Source organism: Furipterus horrens, unplaced genomic scaffold (assembly GCF_987537825.1).
Source record: "Furipterus horrens unplaced genomic scaffold, mFurHor1.1.pri manual_scaffold_7, whole genome shotgun sequence".
NCBI lineage: Eukaryota > Metazoa > Chordata > Mammalia > Chiroptera > Furipteridae > Furipterus > Furipterus horrens.
Window position 1 is genome coordinate 26,576,011 of NW_028327177.1, and position 21,088 is coordinate 26,597,098.

The 21,088-nt window shown below is 36.5% G+C and overlaps 1 protein-coding gene and 1 pseudogene across 4 annotated transcripts in view; one reads left to right on the forward strand and one right to left on the reverse strand.

Annotated features, from left to right (window-relative positions):
* Window positions 1-17,578, forward strand: part of YWHAZ (tyrosine 3-monooxygenase/tryptophan 5-monooxygenase activation protein zeta) — a 31,490-nt gene extending 13,912 nt beyond the window's left edge. For all 4 annotated transcript variants that reach the window (XM_090283508.1, XM_090283511.1, XM_090283510.1 and 1 more), the window contains 4 exons: window positions 11,311-11,434; window positions 11,952-12,115; window positions 12,194-12,289; window positions 15,410-17,578. In XM_090283508.1, the coding sequence (XP_090139634.1) occupies window positions 11,311-11,434; window positions 11,952-12,115; window positions 12,194-12,289; window positions 15,410-15,469 (444 nt within the window). In that variant the 3' untranslated portion in view covers window positions 15,470-17,578. The remainder of the gene's footprint in view (window positions 1-11,310; window positions 11,435-11,951; window positions 12,116-12,193; window positions 12,290-15,409) is intronic.
* On the reverse strand, window positions 6,634-7,444 carry LOC150004154 (ubiquitin-conjugating enzyme E2 N pseudogene; annotated as a pseudogene).
* Window positions 17,579-21,088: the final 3,510 nt, after the last annotated feature.

The following is a 21,088-nucleotide window of genomic DNA, read 5'->3' on the forward strand; positions in this document are numbered from 1 at the left end:
AGCCCAAATGATGGCAGCACACAGCACAGTGATGTGAGTGCATAGTGGCAAATGGCCATTCTTTAAATAAATTAACATATAGACAGTCCCGACCTAACAGTGGTCTGAGTTAGTGATTTTTTTACTTTACGATGGTGTAAAAGCAATATACATTCAGTAGAAACCATACTTTGAATTTTGATCTTTCCTTAGGCTAGTGATGTGTGTGTGTGGTACACTACTCTTAAGGATGCTGGGCAGCAGCAGTAAGCTGTATAGCTCCAGTCAGGCCTGTGATAATAAGAGGAAACAACCAACACTCTACAAGGTGGACTGTGTCACCAATGTTTTTTGGATCTTATGTTCTGAGTACATGTAGCATAGGCTAGGCTAAACTGAGAGGCTCGGTGGGTGAGGCGTATTAAGTGCATTTTATTCATCTTAACTATATTTTCAGCCTATGATGGGTTTTTTGGGATATAACCCCATTGTATTGAGGAGCATCTGAGGAATAGTGGTGGGGTGGCTTACAGATGATTTCCTGGAATAAAATTGGAGATTTTGGAATTAATGCTATAATAAAAAGAAGATTGAATACGAGTACAGGTCGTGATTTTGTATTTGAAACTCATACTAAAATCCAGGCCTCCTAACTTGCAAACAAATTTACTCTGCCTTGTTGCCTCAAACTGTCCTCCCACCCTATCTCTGATGATGTTTTGTCTCCCTTTTCCTTCTCCTTCAGGGTTATTACATGGAATCCTGGAGCTTATCCAAATATTTTGAAAGCATCTTAGGATATACCTAGTCTGCTTCTCGGCTGCTCTTTCTGAGTATATGGGCTTCGTACAATATATATTATTTTTGAGCAATTTATTAAGTCTTCTGAGAAGCAGAACATGGAATATGTTTTATTATCTAACATACAGTATCAACTTCAATAAACTAATTTTTATGTTTTATCTTTAGAAGTTTGGTAGAATGATGAACCCTTGATAGTCTTCAGCATACTCACCTAAGATTTTCCTCCTTCACTCTCTTAATTAAGATAGTTCGAAGTTTCCTGTTATATTTAAATAAAACTTTTCAAATTATGCATATATTACAATTCAACCCGGGATTTAATATTTGAATGCCTAATTGCGCAAAATGTGTCTTTAAGGAGCCAAATAAGTAGATAAGAATGAAATATGTATGTGAAAAGTTAGAGGTACAAAATCGATTTTATGTTATTTTATTTTTTAAATATGTTTTATTGATTACTCTGTTAACAGTTGTCCCAATTTCTTTTCCCTCTGCTCCACTCCACCCAGTGACGTTCCCCCCTCCAGTTGTCCCCCCGCTCCATGCCCATTGGTTGTGCATATAGTTTTTCTCAACATCTTCCTGTCTACTCCACTCCCTCTTACTATGCTTCTTAATTCCTGCATCATCTCCCTCCCTTTCCCCCTCCCCCTCCCTGTTGACCGCCCCCCATAATGTTCCCCATACCTATAAGTCTTTTTCCACTCTCGTTGCCTACTTAGTTTGCCTTTGTTTTGGTTCCCTAGCTTCTGCTGTTGGTTGTTGTGATGCAGTTTTCATTTTAATGTTCATAGTTTTGATCCTCCTTCTAAACAAGTCCCTTTAACATCTCATATAACAGTGGTTTGGATCTAATGAACTCTTTCAGTTTTATTTTGTCCTGGAAACACTTTCTCTGCCCTTCTATTCTGAATGACAATTTCGCTGGATAGAGTATTCGTGGTTGTAGGTTTTTGATTTTCATTACTTTGAATATTTCTTGCCAGTCCTTTCTTGCCTGCAGAGTCTCCTTTGAGAAATCAGCTGATAGTCTAATTGGGACCCCTTTGTACATAATTCTCTTCCTCTCTTGCTGCTTTTAAGATTCTCTATCTTTAATTTTTGACATTTTGATTATTATAATGTGTCTTGGTGTGGTTCTCCCTGGGTCCAGTTGTTTTGGAACTCTCTGTGCTTCCTGGACCTGTAAGTCTATTTCCTTTCCCAAGTTAGGGAAGTTCTGCTTCATTATTTTTTCACATAATTTTTCAATTTCTAGTTCTTCTTCACCTTCTGACAGCCCTATGATTCGGATGTTGGCCTGCTTATAGCTGTCTCATAGGTTTCTGAACCTCTCCTCATTTTCCTCACTTCTCGTTTCCTTTTTCTGCACTGGCTGACTGTTTGTTCCTTCCCTATGTTCCAATTTGTTGACTTGATCCCTGGTTTTCTTGCCCTCACCACTAGTGTCATATGTGTTTTTGTTCATTTTAGCAGGACTAGACTTCATTCCTTCCCTGTCTTGTTTAAGATCTGCTGTTAGGTCTGTAAGTACTTTTATAAGCAAATCTCTGAACTGAGCCTCAGAAAGGTTATCTATCTGTTTATTAATTCATGTATTTGCTTTCTGGTCACCCTCGTGATTGGGATCTCTTATCATTTATCCCTGCCATCCTGGCAGTTTTTTGCTTCGGGGGGGGGGGGGTTGTCACACCTCCTACACTATAGGGGGCAGAGCCCAGTGCACTCATCACTACCAGGTGGCCCTTCTCACCGCACTGTGGTGCTTTGTGTGGGGGCGGGGATCCAAGATGGATTTCTGCAGTTCCCTCTCTGCCGAGCCACCCGCTTCTGTCCCCACGCCCTCTGGGCCTCACAGTATGAGGCCATGGGGGTCTGCCTTCCCTGGCGTTGGAATCGCAAGCTGACTGGTTTGGTCTGCAGCCAGGGGTGCTCCCCAGGTGCGCTTCTCGCCTCTCCTTAAATACGGTCATCTGTGCTTACTGCAGTCTCGTTACCACTGCTGCTGCCACCGCCAGCACAGATTGACCTCTCTGCCCTGGCTTCGCCCCTCCTACCCATCCCAATGAGCACCACTTGTTTATAACTTAATACGTTGGACTTCCATGTAGCTTTATTTTCTGGAACTTCTGGTTATTTCTGGTTTTGCGGTAGTTGTATTCCTTCTTAGTTTGGAGGGAGACTGAGCGGGTCAGTCTAGGCCTCCATCTTGTCCAGAAGTCCCTCAATTTCATTTTAATTGTACTTGCTCTGAATATTAATTTAGACGTTAAAGAGCATAGGATATAAAGTAAAAAATTGAAACACTGACATCCCATCACTTGAGAGATAATGTGTATTAGACATTTTTGTATCTTGGAAATTTGCATTCTCTCCTTGAAGAATATACATGAGTAGGATCATATATGAATTATCCTGTCATGTCACTTTAAAGAAAAGAAATGGTATTTAATGACAAAATTCAAGTTTTGAAACAAAAATTTTAGAAAACTTGTATGTGCTACCCTGATCTTGACAGCTTTCTAAAGTTTTTATGAATATAAAGTGATCTTAAGACCAAAAACTTATAAACTAAATACGGAGCATTCATTGTTCCTAAGTTTATTTGTAGAAAGGGTACTATGGTCATTTACTTGGTTAGTTTAGTGGTTGCAGGAAAGAAAATAGTTCGTCAGGCAGGTTCAGATTGGACTATTTTACCCTCCAAAAGAATAACACTTCTTGTTCTTTTCTAAATGCTTTCTATATATTAACTCATTTAATCTTCACAACAATCTTGTGTATTGTTATCTACTACTACTACTATCTTCCTTTTATAGATGAGAAACCTGGGTTCAGGGAGATTCCAGAACTTTGTCAAAGTGTCACAGCTAGTAAGCAGTGAACTGGAATCTGAATTTAGGCAGGAAGGTAGTCTATCTCCATAGTCTGTGCTCTTTACAAGTTTCCTGTGAGAAGAATAAGTATCGTATCCTTTGATACAGTTTAATCCTGTGTTTTTAAAAGAAAACTTTGTGTGCATTATTTTGCCACTCTGACTAGTTACACAGATTTTAGATTACTTAACCCAAAGTAAAGTACTAAAATTTAGAGTACAAAACCACTAAAGCAGAAACCCGGATTCCCATGTCTTATATTTACATATAAGTAGAATGCCAACTCTGTCAGGTGCTGTGATTGCTGCTTTCTTGTTCTAACTCTTCATTTAGACTTAATAGCAGCCTTTTGAAGTAGATTTTTATTTTAATCATTTTATAGATAAGGAAATTAACCCTAAGAGATCAATTTGCCTGAGATCTCAAAATTGATTACAGTGGAATTCAAAGTGCCTAATTTTAGCATTCATACTTTTTTTCTTACACCAAGCTATTGCTCCAAGAAATGCCACTGGTTCAGACAGTATTTTGGTGTTTCTCGTGGTTTCTAGTCTAATTGTTACCTAAAGATTTGATGTTTTACACTTCCTATTAATTTTAGGCTGTGATCATATGAAAGGACCAGCGAGAGAAGGTATTATCATTAGAATAGAGATGGATATTCACTTTATAAACCTTTCATTAGAAATAATTTACCCATAATGAGGATTGGATGTTTAATTTCCTATTAGTTGGTCTGGTTGAGCCTACCCCAGGAAGGGCTGTCAGAACTAGGTGACTTTGTTAGCTTATGTGGTTCCTTAATTTTTATACACTAAAGTCAAAACATCGATGGTTATATAGACCATCTTTGGATCAAGGCATGTGTCATAAGAACTGTTGTTAATATATTCTGCTCTGGGTAGTTTGATTGGCTTTGAGGGGTGAGGGGTGATCATTACTTGACCCTGTATATCAGTTATATTGAGTTGGCCAAAAAGTCTGTTATGTTTTTTCTGTAAAATTATAAGACATTTTTCATTTTCACCAATAACTATTGATTTGGGTATTTTGTGTATGTCAGCTATCTCCTGCTGTTGACTTCTAGTAGGTAGAGTCCAGGGCTGCTGCTAAACATCTTCCAATGCATAAGACAGCCCTACAGCAAAGATTTGGCCAGAATGTTGGTACTATCAAGAACCTTCGCAAACCACTTTTGACATGTTCGATCAGTCACAGCACTATCTCCACACACTGCACAAATCTTTTTTTATGTTTCAGTTGTGTTTCTACCTTCCTTGAAATAATAAAGCATACACCGAAAATGTTGCGTTTTTTCTTCCATCTTCAATATTAAAATGGCTGCACAAAAATTCACGAGTTTCAAAAAGGTTCTTTTATTTATTTATTTTTTTAATGCATGCTGGCATGACAGCAGTCACAATACAATCGAACAAAATAGTTTCAAATGAATTTAAAGACAACTAAGCATTACCAGAGCCATAGTACAGAAAAATGTAACACACTTTTTGTCCAACCCAGTATCAATGTTGTAGAATGAAGAGTATTATCACTAAGATCTCAAACTTGAAGTAATTTTATTTTACCTGTTGATTAGACTAAGTAAGGTTCAGTGCCCAGTCTTCAGAATCGTGTATTTAGCTCTGGGTTTTGTACCCTTTACAGAGAGGCTTTGGGTATGGGCTTTGGAATATGCATCAACCCTAATTCAGCAAATTAATCTTAGGTATTTTTGAAAACATTGGCCATGATATCTTTAGAAGACAGTGGCTGTGTTTAAAAAAAAACAAACAGATTTTTTAAATTGCTTTAGGAAATACTGTGAATCTCTTAAGTCAAATTACATTTCAGGAAGATTCATACTGATGAACTTTGTAGCTTCAGTTTTGTGCTTGAATGTAAGATGTGTATAAATGTTTGTTTGACTTAACCTTTTTCATTGTAAATTTGGAATAGAAAGTTTAATGTACTATGTTATATGAAGAATTTTCCAAGTGGAAGGGACATCAGCCATCAGCTTAAACTTTGCTGAAGTTGTGACGGGCCTCTTCCACACTTCACACAATTCTGTGTGTCCCTTTTAAATTCAGATTTTTACAGTTTCCCAGAGTCATCATTGCTTTCATTGTACTACGTAAGATGAATGAAATTTAGGAAATTGCATAGTATGCTTAGAGGATATTCTCTTTAAATTTTTGTATATCTTGAAAATAGCTATTAGTCCTTTCTCTCTTCCGTTTTCTATTTTGTTTGCTCCCAGTTTTTTTCTTTTCACTGCTGCTTTCTGATAAGTGGTGTTTTTGTTTTTTTTCTCTTTGTTCTTATTCTTTCCATCTTGGTCTTCTCTCTATTTTGCCTCTTATCTGGCTTCCAAATCTGCAAAATAGAGCTTTTATTTTTGGGGGGTCAGTTTCACAAATTAACATACTCAATCACCTGTTTAGTTTTACAATTAACTTAATTCAGTGAACTCTATCTTCAATATCTTTCTTTCTCAAAAAATATTTTACTAAAACATAGGATTTACAGAAGTTTCCGGACAAGTCATACAAAGTGGTCACAAACTTTTTCTTGAAGGGAACATTCTACATTTGACAGTAAAGTCACAGTGTTATTTGTGAGGGCTGCAGTATTTAATATTCCCATTTTCGTTCAAACAATCAAGCTTGTCCATCTACAGCGTCTAAATAAAGTTAGACTTGGCTACAGAGCATATTCTAGAGAACTGGTTAGCTGCTTTTAACCAACGCAAATTAGATCACCATAAAAACGGGGAAAGGAGCCCATAAAATTAAAATAAAACTACCTCCTTCCTCAAAAAAATAAAATAAAATAAAGACACCCATACCCCTGCAGCTAACCCTGACAACTACCTTCATTCACAGTGCTTTATACTTAAAACCATGATGGGGAAAATGAATAAAAGCAGAGAGGGACACTGCTTTTAAACGTTTCACAACAATCCAGATGATACTTCTAGCCTCTGCTCCTGCTTTATAACAGTGAATCAGGACAAGACAGATTTGCTAATGTGCATTTAATCACCAAAGGACTGAAGATGTTGGGCTTTTATTCTGTAATGTTTCTAAGACTGTCCATTAAATGCAAACAAAAAAAGGAAGAAGTCTTGACAGAACAGGAGAAGTGATGCACACTTGATGATCAGATCGATACAAATATTATTCATGGCATATAGCCTAGTCCATGCTCTACCTGTTTCTATGGCTTGGGCTTCGTTGGTCTTCCACTGCTCTGCTACGTCATTTGGTAACGGACCATCTGGATTGGGAGCATTTAACAAAGCCTGGATCAATGGCAGAATTGTGTGGATCTGCAGTGGGGGTCACTTATCTTTCAAAATATCTAAACGTATTCTTCCCAGCTTGTCTACATTAGGATGATAAAATTTGGTCATGTGCTGCCATCGGGTATTATTCTGGAAGAAATAGTTCAAGTTTAAAAGTCCCTCCCTCAAAGGGGGAATCCTGGGGGCCAGCAATGACCACTTGAAAATAATAGGCGTTATTGCTGGGAACTGGTTCTGCCAGCAAATGCCGGGTTTCCTTGATAATCCTGCGGGGCAACCCCGGCTATCTTGTCAGATCCCAAGTTCGGCCTCTGGTCTAGTCCCAATATCCTTCATTAGAGCTTAATGAGACCAATATTCTCTACAAAATATCCACATGATTCTCTCATTTCTCATTGAAATCTATAAGAAGAGTGGAACTCACAATCTCCCTGGGTGGCCTATTCCTAACTTGGACTATTCGTGTAAGTTTTCTCATGTTGAGCAGACATCTGCCTCTTGCTAGATTTAACTAATCTTGTCTTCCGGAGTCATTCATACAGAGTCTTTCAATCTTCATAACAGTTTCTAGTTTCCTCATCATTCTTGCTTCCCTGGTTACTCCCCAGTTTGAAAATGCCTTTCTTGGAACATTTAAAAACACAAACAATATACTCTAGATTTGGTCTCCTATGCCCAGTGTAGAACTGAATCATTTTCCTTAACTTCCTTCCTAATTTTATTAATATTTGGAATCACATCCTTTTTAGTAGGCATAAGGTAAAGTTAAGGAAGGATCAAATTAAATAATGGAGAGTATTGTGCTAAGTGAAATAAGTGAGGCAGTGACCTATAAGTGGAACCTAACGAACAAAACAAATGAGCAAAATAGAAACAAAGACATGGAAATAAGGAACAAACTGACATCCACCAGAGGGGAAGGGTCTTGTCAAGGAGCAAGTATTAAGGACCCATGGTCATGGACAACAGGGTGGGGACTGACTGCGGTGGAAAATTGGGACAACTGTAGAACAACAATAAAATAAAATTTAAAAAGTAGTCCATATAAAATGCTTAATTGAAGTATTGAAATAATGTTATTTTTCTAATTTGTCTATTGCATAACCAATCAAAACTTAGTGACTTAAAACAGTGATTTATTCTTGTGATTCTAGATTGTTGGCCAGCTCTTCACATAGTATTGGCTGAGGTCATTCATTGCTCTGCATTCAGCTGGGATTGAAATAACCAAGTGCCTTTTTACTATCACATCTACCATGATGGAGCTGACTCGGCCTCTTTCCAGCAGGGTTATTTGACTTTTGCGTGCTGGCTCAGGGCTCCCAAGTGAGCAAGAGGGGGTTGCCAGTCCTCTTAAGGGTTAGCCCAGAACTGGAACGGTAGTCACTTCCATCACATTCTGTTTGTCAAAGGAAGTCAACAAAGTGTAAGCCCAGACTCTGGGGAAAGGAAATAAATCCAACCTCTTGACAGGAAGAGGAATGGCATACAAGTACATGAACAGGGTTGAGGGGGAATTGGTGGAGGCCATCTTTGGAGACAGTCTACCACAGTTCTGTTATTTCATAATCAGCTTTCTGAACCAGCATGTTAGTCCCTTTAAATGTAATCTTTAACCCAGTGTTTCTTTTTATTTTTCAAATCTTAATGGTTCTTAGCTTATGTAATTGGAAGTTTTGATACACGAGAGAGTATGCTATTTTACCCTTTCTCAGTTTCTATTTTTACGACCTTTATTGAGGTATAATTGGCATATCAAAGAACTACACATATGTAATGTGTACAGTTTGATGAGTTTGTTTTCTCAGTTTAGAAAAATTTTTTATTTTCCACTTAAAGAGTTTACATTCAGTATTATTTTTGTATAGTTTCAGGTTTAGATAGCATAGTGATTAGACTATTAACATAGTGAATCATGCTCTACAATGTGGCATCCCCTTTGCTCACCTCCCCATCCCTGGTCAACTTAATGTAGTCAGCATTTCACCAGAAACATTTGCCGTGATTGATACTTGGTCTTGTGGTCCATCATTAAGCCAGTAGACAGCCTGACTGTTGTTATCTCAACCTTCCTTTTTCTTGTAGGTTCTGGTTAATAGCTATAAAGTTATTTTTGTTGTTATTGTTTTAATCAGATGTAATAGCTAATTTAGTGTTCGCCTTGGAGGAAGAGGTGCTTACCTGCTGTTTTTAAAATTCTCTGTGTGGATTTACCTTTGTGTAAAACAGCATTTTTAGGGATACAGAAGTTACTGTTCATAAAAGATGGATTGCCAATCTCATAACATTTATTGGCATCTTTTCTAAATAATTTATACAAGTTTTCTGATGTATACTTTAGAGTTTTACATCTTTTAAGTGATTCATTCTTAACTACCTGCATGTTGGTGGCTACATCTTTACATAAATAGAGTGGGTTAAAGTAATTGAAAAGAGGAGGACATGACTAAGTAGTATTATTCTTTGTTTCAATTTTCTTCCCTGCTTAGACTGCTTACCCACAAACTAGAGACTATCTTGCTTACCATTATATTCTCAGTGCCTAGCAAGTGGCATTTAAAATGTATTTCGAGAATAAGTGAATGTACAAAATGTTGAAGCTCTAAAATATGAAATAGGAATGCCTAGGTAGAGAATTTATTTCATGGTGGGGCTTAGCTATTATTATTAATTTATTTGAAAATTCTTTCATTATCTTAATACCTTAAATATATGTAAATGAGCCAGAGTTCATAATTGAATTGTATATGAAGCCTTTAAATTTAAATATATTTTCCCATTATTTAATTTGAAGTTATTTTTGAATTCTAGTTAATCATATTATACTGTTTCTTTAGTTACATTTAACAGTAACCTTTAGCTTAGCCAAACAAAAAAGAATTTGCCTTAAAAGTGTGAAGTTGCCACAGTTTAAAGTTAGATCGACTCCAAAGCCACTGTGCTATGCAGCTGAGAGATCTTTGAATATGAAGGTATGGGTGTGGTGTAGTAACAATTTTGTTGATCCTGATCAAAGTGCTCTTATTATTTCAGGCCAGTATAAATATTGGTAAATCATAGGAGACATTTCAGGTTGACTTCTGTCACCCTTGTTTCCTTTTTTATAATACAGTGCAGCTTAGCCCTACTGCCAGCGTGGCTACTCCTCACTTCATCTGAGTGTAGCTTACTTACGTCATACAAAGTAGAGAGAGGGTCAGTTAAAAGCTTATTCACCCAGTCACCATTGGAACATAACAATGGGGTAAACATACAATGTTACGAGTTATTTAAAAAGCACTTTTTATATTATATTGCATATTAAAGTGACTAGTGGATGATGACCAGAAGAACAGAAACCAAGAATTTTAGATATCTTTTTTCTTTGTATAAATTGACTTGTTTGTGGTTAAGCCCCGTTGAAGGTTGATTTTCACCTTGATTCCTAAAATATATTTAGTAAGGGGAAATGAGTGGTGAGAATGTTTTGTTTTGTTTGTTTAAACATTTTCCTAACTCTACTACTGGAATTATTTTCCCATTAAAGAGAAAAAAATGACTAGTTTATTGTTTCTTCTCCCCTTGATATGATGATCTCATTTTTTGCTTTAAATCAATTATAGAATATATTTATTAGCATGTTATGATTAAAATTAGATTGCTTTTTAGTTAGAAGTTTTATTTGTTTGGAGTGATTTGTAAACATGTATCTTACTAGCTAAAAATCACTTCAATGAAATTAAAGATTTACTCTCCATGACTATAATTTTCATAATTTATCACCGCCTTAGTATAGTTATGAAGAATAAAACTTTTACTTGGAACAACTTTACCTGTTGTGAGATATTCCTTGAATTGTATAGTCATAAATGAAGTTAATTTTGTTCTGTTTTCTCTGTCATGGACTCTGGTAGTTTCTATTATATATTAGTTTCTGCTTAAGTCATAATACTCTAGAGTCTCAAAAGATTAATTTCTTAAGTTTTTTTTCCTTTCTAATATCATGACTACTTTGAAAATGGAAAGCTTGCCTGTTTGTTAGAATATATTATGAATTGTCATGAAAACATGAAGTCTATTGGCATATAAATAGCACTGTGGGAGAAGGGAAAGGATAATATTCAAATGTATAATAAACCTTAAGTAATAAACTGAACACTAGCTTCAAATTTTAGGTATTGCTGTCTAAAGTATTCTGCTTTTAAGCCACAAATTTATGAGCCTACTGCAGTGCAACAATTGTATTATTTGTGATGACTGTATTAAAATTTTATAACTTAGGTTATATTATGCTCTTAAGAAATGTAGATCCTTTTACTTTTGTAAGTGTTTTATTCTTAATATGACTTTTCTTTTCTTCCCAAGTCTCTCTTGGAAAAGTTCTTGATCCTCAATGCTTCACAAGCAGAGAGCAAAGTCTTCTATTTGAAAATGAAAGGAGACTACTACCGTTACTTGGCTGAGGTTGCTGCTGGGGATGATAAGAAAGGTATGTTGCATTCCTAACCTGCTTGTTGGACTTAACATTATGGAAATGGTCTCTTTCTGAAGCATAAGCAGTTTGTTGTTATTGTTGTTGCTTTTTAATAGCTTAGAGCACTAAATGAAGAACAGTAATGCACTTTGTTTTTTTCAGTCCTGAGATTATATATCTGCTCCCTAATATTGGTATTTTAAAATGTATGTGTGCTGAAAAGCCAATTTTGTGCATAGGAATGTTTCCTCGTAGTTTTAAGAAACAGTGGTCACAACTTAACTGTACAGCAGTGCAAACTAATAAAATATTATAATACTGAGATGATTACAGAGTCATTTTTGTCGACATTAACCAATAGCTAGTGTGGTGTCTGGAAGAAACTTATTTTTTAAATTAAAGAACCTCATTCAATTAAGGTTACTACAGCTTAATATTTTATAGGACATGGTTGGATATTAAAGGTTTGGCTTGCGGGCTGGAGGTGAAGTGCAAGTTTTATTGATACATTTTGATGTGTTTTATTATTCAGGGATTGTGGATCAGTCACAACAGGCATACCAAGAAGCTTTTGAAATCAGCAAAAAGGAAATGCAACCAACACATCCGATCAGATTGGGTCTGGCCCTTAACTTCTCTGTGTTCTATTACGAGATTCTGAACTCCCCGGAGAAAGCCTGCTCTCTTGCAAAGACAGTATGTATTTTACCTGTTATATGGAAATATAGTGATCCTTATTATTTGAGCACTGAAATGTACTTCTTTAAATCATAGGCTTTTGATGAAGCCATTGCTGAACTTGATACATTAAGTGAAGAGTCATACAAAGACAGCACGCTAATAATGCAATTACTGAGAGACAACTTGACAGTAAGTACATGATATATAATATAGTTAATCGTTAATGTGGTTGAAGAGGAGTTTTAAAGATCACTACAAGGAGTGTTTTTGGTCGGTTTTTGTTTTTTGTTTTTTTGTTTTAATTAAATACAAGGTCCTATCTGCTGTTAAAACTGGGGGAGGGGGACACTTTACAGAAACTGGAACAACTGCCCTGGCTGGTGTGGCTCAGTGGATTGAGCACTGGCCTGCGAACCAAGGGGTCACCGGTTCGATTCCCAGTCAGGGCACATACCTGGGTTGTGGGCCAGGTTCCCAGGTGGGGGGCGCTCAAGAGGCAACCATACATTGATGTTTCTCTCCCTCTCTCCCTCCCTTCCCCTCTCTCTAAAAATAAAAATAAAATATTTTAAATTAAAAACAAAAAAAGAAACTGAAACAACTATTAGACCAAGGACTAAAATGTGCAATTTCATTAGTTAAAATATATATTGTTAAAATAATTTTGTACAGGTTTCATTTCCAGTAAGGGTACCTGCCTAGGTTGCAGATTTGATCCCTGGCTGGGACCTGTACAGGAAACAGCCAATCAGTGTCTGTCTGTCTGACTCCCTCTCCTTCTCCCCGTCCCTCACTTCTCCCCGTTCTTCTTTCTAAAAATCAATGAACATATTCTCAGATGAGGATTAATAATAATAAAATTCTGTAAACCATAGTTTTAGACTTTTAAACACATAGGCCATTTTATTTTATTTTCCAATCTGGGTGATCCCTGCCTACCTGTCGCGCCCCCTTAGTCACAGCAGAGTTGCTTTTAGCATCATAACTATACTGAAGTTCTCTTTATGTTTAAATTCCATTAAAAAGTTTTTTTGACTGTAAATAACCTCCATATTTATACAGCTATGGTAGGGGGTTAATAAGTTCACTTACAAAATTAAGATAACTCTGCAGAATCCAAATAGAAATCGATTTTGCCTAGTCTCTTAAAAAAAGGTCATGATTGTCTTTGGTATACTCCAGACAAAAAAAGGACCACATTGCCATTATCACACTAAATTGACAGTAGTTCCTTAATTATTTTGAATATCTCAGTAGTGTTCAATTTCCAGTTGTCTCTATTTTTCATTAACGTCTACACATTGCAGTTTGTTGATATGTCTCTTTGGTCCCATAGGTTTTCCCATTCTTCAGATAAATATTAAATTTTATCAAGTATCTTCTGTGGCAAATAAAGAGCTGGGAATGAAGATTATAAGTTTAGTGCTACTGGTTTTTATTTGCTTTTTCTCTTGGGAACTGTAAATCATTTTATATATTTCACTTCCATCTTTATTCTAGTCCACTGCCAATTTCCTGAACCAGTTCTACATTCTAGTGTTTGGATGTTCTCCACAGAGAGTTCTTAAGCAGTATTGTATACTTGTTTATTATTACTAAACACTTAAAATTATTTTAGAAAGTGTAATTAGGGGACTGCCTACAAACTTGTGAGATTTTTATTTTAATCAAGAGAATAAACCATGGTTTTTAAAGAATGAATCTTTTTATATCATGAAAAGAAGCATTCAGTTTGCTAGCTAATTTTAATACAGAGTTTTTGTATTTTCCCTGTTTGAAGTGGTGAGATACTTGTCATTCTAAAAGTTAGTGAGACCTACTTACTATGTTCTGTATCACTCTGAGAGGGCCTGATCTGAAATATACTTTCAGCTGAATTTGTTTATCAGTATAGCATGAAGAACATTTTGTAACAAATGAGTGAGAAGAAAATATAAGGTTCTGATTCTATCACTATTTACTGTATGTTCCCTGTGAACCTTGGTAGTGTCATCTCATCATTATAGGTTGTTTTGACCCGTTATCTGTCAAGTAAAGACTTTTTTTCACAAACTCCCTAGCACTTGAGTTGGGATCTGATTGACCGGATATTGCCAACATTAACTCTAGGAAGAATATCTTGTATTAAATTTTTTCATGTTTATATCTAGATGTCAATAATCCTTGAAGCTTAGAACTGGAAAGAGATGTTAGAAGACAATCTCATTTCATCTTCAAAAAATTCCCTCTAATGGGGAGCACACAGGCTTCCAGAAGTCAGTTAGCTAACTCTTTGACCTTGGAAGAAGTTACCTTTCCAGATCAGAGATCTATTTAGTTAATTAATGAAACCAATGGGTGATTTGGAAGACAGAAGAATATTGAGATTTTTTTCCACGTATAAACAATATAAAATTTAAAGTTGTCTCGAATTATTTTATAATTACCTCTAAAATTATAAAATGGTAAGACTTAAAAATTATTAATAGTCGAAGCAGCTGAAATAATTTTTTAGCCTGCTGGAAAACTAACAGAAAAAATTAATAGGATTCATAATTCTACCACTACGGGACAATTCCATTTTTTTTTTCTGACCATACTGGTTTGTGTTCAGCTATTTATTTCAGATTAGACAAATCCTTTCTCTTTTTTTTTAGATTTTATTTATTTATTTTTAGAGGGGAAGGGAGGGAGAAAGAGAGGGTTGGCTCTCACACACCCTCAACTGGGGACCTGGCTGGCGACTCTTTGGTTTGCAGGCCGGCACGCTCAATTCACTGACTAGACAAATTCTTAAAGGTATATTTTTCTAAGCTAAAAATATTAGAAAAGCTAAATTTGTATTTTAGTTTAGTATCCTGGCTCTTGAATTTTGTGACGTGTGGGTTTCTCTTTGGAGGGGGAGTCTTCAGTTGTGCCAGAGGAAAGCAGGGAGCCTGAGCATCTTGAACATAGGCTAAATTAGATGATTCTGGTTTAGTTGCACTAAACTTGTATGTCCGTCTCTCATTGGACCTATTCAGGACAGCCTTAATATTCTGACAACTTCTACTTTCCCTTTACTTTCTATGAATAACCAAGAGTTTCCTGTATTTGACTTCGTTAATTTGAAGACATTTTTGCTTGCTATATTTACAAGATAATTAGGGAGAAAATAAATGTCTTATATTATTGCGGTACTTGTATCTGAATTATCTTCAGTACTTCTTTTTTAAAAGAAAGCCTTTTAACAAAAACTATGATTACATTCTGTTACCTTGGTATAATTATTACGTTTTTTTTTTTTTTTCAAACTGGAACATGCTGAAAAATCTTTTCTTTTTCTACCAGTTGTGGACATCGGATACCCAAGGAGACGAAGCTGAAGCAGGAGAAGGAGGAGAAAATTAACCGGCCTTCAAATTTTTGTCTGCCTCATTTTAAAATTTTACACAGTAGACCATTTGTCATCCATGCTGTCCCACAAAATAGTTTTTTGTTTACGATTTATGACAGGTTTATGTTACTTCTATTTGAATTTCTATATTTTCCATGTGGTTTTTATGTTTAATATTAGGGTAGTAGAGCCAGTTAGGGAGTTATGTTTTCATCTTGAGGTGGCCAATATGGGGATGTGGAATTTTTATACAAGTTATAAATGTTTGGCATAGTACTTTTGGTACATTGTGGCTTCACAAGGGTCAGTGCTAAAATTGCTTCCATGCCTAAGCAAAGAAAACTGCCTACATATTGGTTTGTCCTGGTGGGGAATAAAAGGGATAATTGGTTCCAGTCACAGGTGTAGTTTGTTGTGGGTACTTAAAGTTTTGGGGCACTTAGAAGGCTGTAGTACAAATGGATGTTCCATGGATAGTACGTGTTGAACCACGTGTGTATCTGTGGAATACTCAAATCTCAGTGTGCACACCTTTAACTACAGCTGCAGAGGTGTTCCTCTAGTTGTGACCCAGCTTACTCTGGATAAGGGCAGAAACGGTTCACATTCCATTATTTGTAAAGTTACCTGCTGTTCGCTTTCATTATTTTTGCTACACTCATTTTATTTGTATTTAAGTGTTTTAGGCAACCGAAGAACAAATGTACAAGTAAAGATGCAGTAAAATGAATTGCTTGATAGTCATTACTTAATGTATATCAAGCACAGCAGTAAAACAAAAAAACCCCATGTATTTAACTTTTTTTAGGTGTTTTTGTTTTGTTTTTGTTTTTGTTTTTTTTTTCCTTTGTGATTTCCTTTTTTGATACTTGCCTAACATGCATGTGCTGTAAAAATAGTTAACAGGGAAATAACTTGAGATGATGGCTAGCTTTGTTAATGTCTTATGAAATTTTCATGAACAATCTAAGCATAATTGTTAAGAACACGTGTATTAGTTCATGTAAGTGGAATAAAAGTTTTATGAATGGACTTTTCAACTACTTCTCTACAGCTTTTCATGTAAATTAGTCTTTTGGTTCTGAAACTTCTCTAAAGGAAATTGTACATTTTTGGAAATTTATTCCTTATTCCCTCTTGGCAGCTAATGGGCTTTTAGAAAGTTTAAATACAAAGTTTATCATAAACAAAATACTACTAATAGAACTACTGTTCCCAACCACATCCCATGCTCCTACCCCCAACCCCCTGAAATAAAGGTAATTTTCTTTTTTTTTTTTTTTTTTTTAGATGTGGGATTGGAAAAAAAAAGTGATTCGTTCCATTTAAAATTTTAGTATATGGCTTTTTCTAACTTCAAGAGTCACAATATTATTGGCCCATCATGACATTGGGTAGAATTAACTGTAAGTTTTGTGCTTCCAAATCATTTTGTTTTTAAGAATTTCTTGATACTCTTATAGCCTGCCTTTCTATTTGTCAGGTGCACAGGATTACCTTTTTTAGCCTTCTTGTCTTGTCACCAACCATTCCTACTTGGTGGCCATGTACTTGGAAAAAAAGGCCGCATGATCTCTCTGGCTCCACTCAATGTGTAAGGATACCCTGCTTCCTTTGCTTGCATCCCAACAGACTATTTCCCTCACCCTATTTACTGCGGTAGGTCTCTCCTTAGTTGATGAGATTGTGTTACCTCCCTGTAAAACTCTACCTATCTTGAAAGGTCTGCCATTGGCTGCTTTTAAAATCCTCCTCCTTCCTCTTCTTTAAATAATGGGGCTAAATTATACCCAAAGCTCACCCTACTGACTATTTCCTCGGTATCTTGCAGAAACACCAAACAAAAATATCATTTGAAAAGAGGTGTATTTTTTTCTTTTAGAATGTAAGCTCTTTAAGAGCAGGGACAATGTTTTCTTGTATGTTCTATTGTGCCTAGTACACTGTAAATGCTCAATAAATATTGATGATGGGAGGCAGTGAGTCTTGATAATAAGGATGAGAAACCAAAATCCCAAATACCACTTTGTTGCTTGTTTATTATGACCTCAGATTAATTGGGAAATATCAGCCCTTTGGGACAATCTTCCCAAATATTACATTCAAATAAAAGTGCAACAGAAGCCTTGGGGTCTTCCTTTTCAAGGAGAAAAGATCTCACGCATTTGGGACATAATGCATCTTCACTCACAGGTCCTTCTCCCCCCCCCCCCACATTGATGTCTCCTGACCCCCCCCCAGGCCAAGGACATGAAATAATCCATTGTTTAGGAGAATTAAGCTAGACTGAGGAGATGGATCTCATTCAAGTAAATTATAAGTAAAATCTAAAGCTTGTCACTTTTGCCTATTTATGTGTGTCAGTCATTACTAAACTAGTTTGATTCTGAAGTAAATTGTGATAATACTTCATTAATAATAGGTGTTAATATGTTTCTACATAGTAGTTCCCAATAGATGATTCCAACCTGGGATTTTTTTGCCTTGGATTTGAAAAATAAAATTTTTGTAATTTATTTCTTTAATTGTCCCAAATTCAGGCTTCATGTCTGTTTTTGTTGATATAACATGTAGTTCTAGGACTTTGGGGAAATCAACAATGTGTGTATGTGTGTGTGTGATGGAATTGTTAAGAAATACATATGTATGCTCACTTTAGAGTTGTCCTTTGAGAGTAGAGCCAGGAGTGTGATCAGGTGAAACTGACTTGGCTGCAGCTCTGGCCTATGGTCCTGGCTTTTTAAAATAGCTGTTACTTTCTGCTGTAAAGCTCATGGAAATGTTGGGGATGGGGTTGTTAAATAGGATTAAAAGAGTGTCAAGTGGTTAACTGTAGGGGTTCAGCTTTTTTCCTCCCATTCTTCCCTGCAAGATAGTGATCAATCCTGCCATGGCCTAACACATTTTAAAATTAAGGTCAATTTGGAGTCTGCAATCTTAGATTATTTATGGTCATACTTCAATTAGAGTGAAACCTTGATTGAATAACTTGGGAACTCTTAATATTGGTGAGATGTTTGGAAATCTTTCATAGACTGAATGCAGATCCAAGGAATCTGGAGGCTTTGCATCAGAGGCAGCATAATTTAAATGGTTTATATCATCTCAATCAGGGGAGAAGGTGCTTTATTTGGATGTAAGTATGTCGTAGTAGAGTTGCTGCATGATAGGAACTTCCTAACTGGTCCCATGTGTTCAGAGATAGTCTTACATGTTCCTGTAGGGAAAGGTCAAATTTTACATAGTTCTACTATATCCTGTCATACCACATAGAAAATTACTTTCATTGAATTGAAATAGTCTTAAGTTGGTGGCTGAGACTGGGGACTTATAAAATGGCCAGATTTGGATCCTTTTCTAAATGAAATTTTGTCAATGAAATACTTTTGTTATCTTTAGTGTGTCTTATAGCAGTCAAAATCTCATTGGTTAACTCCAGCTCTCCTTTTAAAAAACAAGTAACTTAAAAATAAGATATTTCTGGGTGTAGGTAGGTATATAAAGAAACTTCACAACAGACTTCTAAAGAGGATGGTACTCCTGGGTGACAAAATGGTGTTCAAGAACCCATTGCAGATCTGCTTTAAAAACCCAAAAACTGACCTTGAAGTTACACATACATTGAAATCTGCTTACGCTACTCAACTGGATCCTTTGAAATCCACGTTGTATATTTCAACCCCCAAATAATTCAGAATTTGAAAAAAGGCCAGCTATTTGGTTGAATATATCATACCCTAAAGTATAATGGCTATTTGGATAAAATAATGTATAGGAAGGACTTGTTTTTGCTTTTCTGGAAGTTGATATTTTATGTCAGAAGACTAACATCTAGTTTTAAATTAGCTGGAAAGCCCTAATAGATTCAAAGTGGGGAATGAGTCTAGTAGTCAATCCTGAAGTGCAGGTCCAAGAGTAGGGGTGGATTGGCAAAGATAAAGTTTAAAACGTGCTAAAGAGAGAACAGCCTTGGGCATTGTGAGCAGGGCATCATTTGGTAAGCACCTTGCAGGACAATTGGACAATATATTCAGTTTCAAAAGCACACACCCCTGCAACCCAGAAATCTCAGGTATCCTGCATAAGCACTTAGATACACAAGGTACTCAGTGTAGCTTTGTTAAGTAGTGCGTGGCTGGAAAACACCTACATCTCCATCATCTTGAATACTAAGCCATAAGAAAGAGGAAGCTCTTTGGATCATGAAAAAAACCTACAAAAATGTTAAGCCAATTGAGGAACTATCAGTATGCCGATTATCTCTGAAAGAACATACAAGAAAACTGGTATGTTGGGTTGCTTCTTGGAAGAGCTCTGGATGGTTAGGGGATAGAGTAGGGGGGAGATCCTTGTGAATTTTGACCCATGTTTATAAATACAAGTGGATAGACCAGTTTTGAGGGGAAAAAAAAATTGTTATCAAGCATTTGTCATGATTCATTGGAAGGAGCAAGCCTCAGTCTTCACCTTCCACTGATGCTTGTGAGTTTCCATTAAGTGACATCTTGCCTCAGTTCCATTTCCTTATCTATTAAAAGGATTCTAATGGGCTTTGGAGTGAGAGCCTACTAGAAGAGGAAGGGAATTTGTAAGGACCTGGGATTGCAAAGATAGAGCTGAAGAAGGGCTTGGACAAATAATGGCTTTTGCTTTTGCTTTTTTGAGCCTCTTGTTCATTGGTTGTACAAGTTGAAAACATGACTAAAAACAAGTCTTACTTGCTCATGTCATCTCTAGCACCTCAGAATCCACTGTCTTTCATTTTAAAGACCCAGCCTAAAGAAAAAGGCCCATAGGGGATCTCTCCACTCAAGTCTCAGGCAACTAATGGTTTTCATGATAAAAACAGAACGGAATAAATACCAAAAATGACTCCCCACACTGAATACACACCCTCCAGCCACACTTGCACAATTAGCTAGCAACCCCATGAATCAAATCCCTTCTAAAGCATCTTGACAGATTTTAAAAATCCAAGTTTCCCCCATGTGCCTGTGTTTGCTGGTCCGTCCCCTGGGAGCAATACTATGGAAACCTTAGATTTGTGTAGCACTTGGAAATTTTAAGCCATTTTCATAATCGAGAACTTTTCAACAGCCACTCTGTGAGGTTCATGGCACTGATATTATTAAGTCTCCCATTTTGTTGACATTGAAGAAACTATTTAGACTCAATAACTGTTGTGCCCCAAATTAGATATCCAGGCTGGCCAAGCAGAGCTGGACCCTGAATTTAAAGGAGGCAAGCAGGACAGGTTAAGAGAAGGGCCTAAACAAGAGGGTCAGGGGTTGGAATGTGGAAGGCGTGTGTGGAGAAACCGAAGGTTCAGACGTGGAAGCAAAGGGCGATGGACGTGGAGAGGGCTGGTATGTTCCAATGAGAGTGACAAATGTTCTCAACTCCAGGAAGGGAAAGGTCCAATGTTCTGCAGCGTTACGGGAGGGAGATAAGAGCATCTCAGGCGGTTCCATCCTATGGGGCCTTGAGGCATGAGCTACTTCCATGAACAAACTAAGAAAGCTGAGAATACCTGTTCTCCCATTTATACTCATGTGTACAGGCAGACCTCGAAGATATTGAGGGTTTGGTTCCAGACCATCATAATCAAGCGGGTATCACAACGAGGCAAGTCA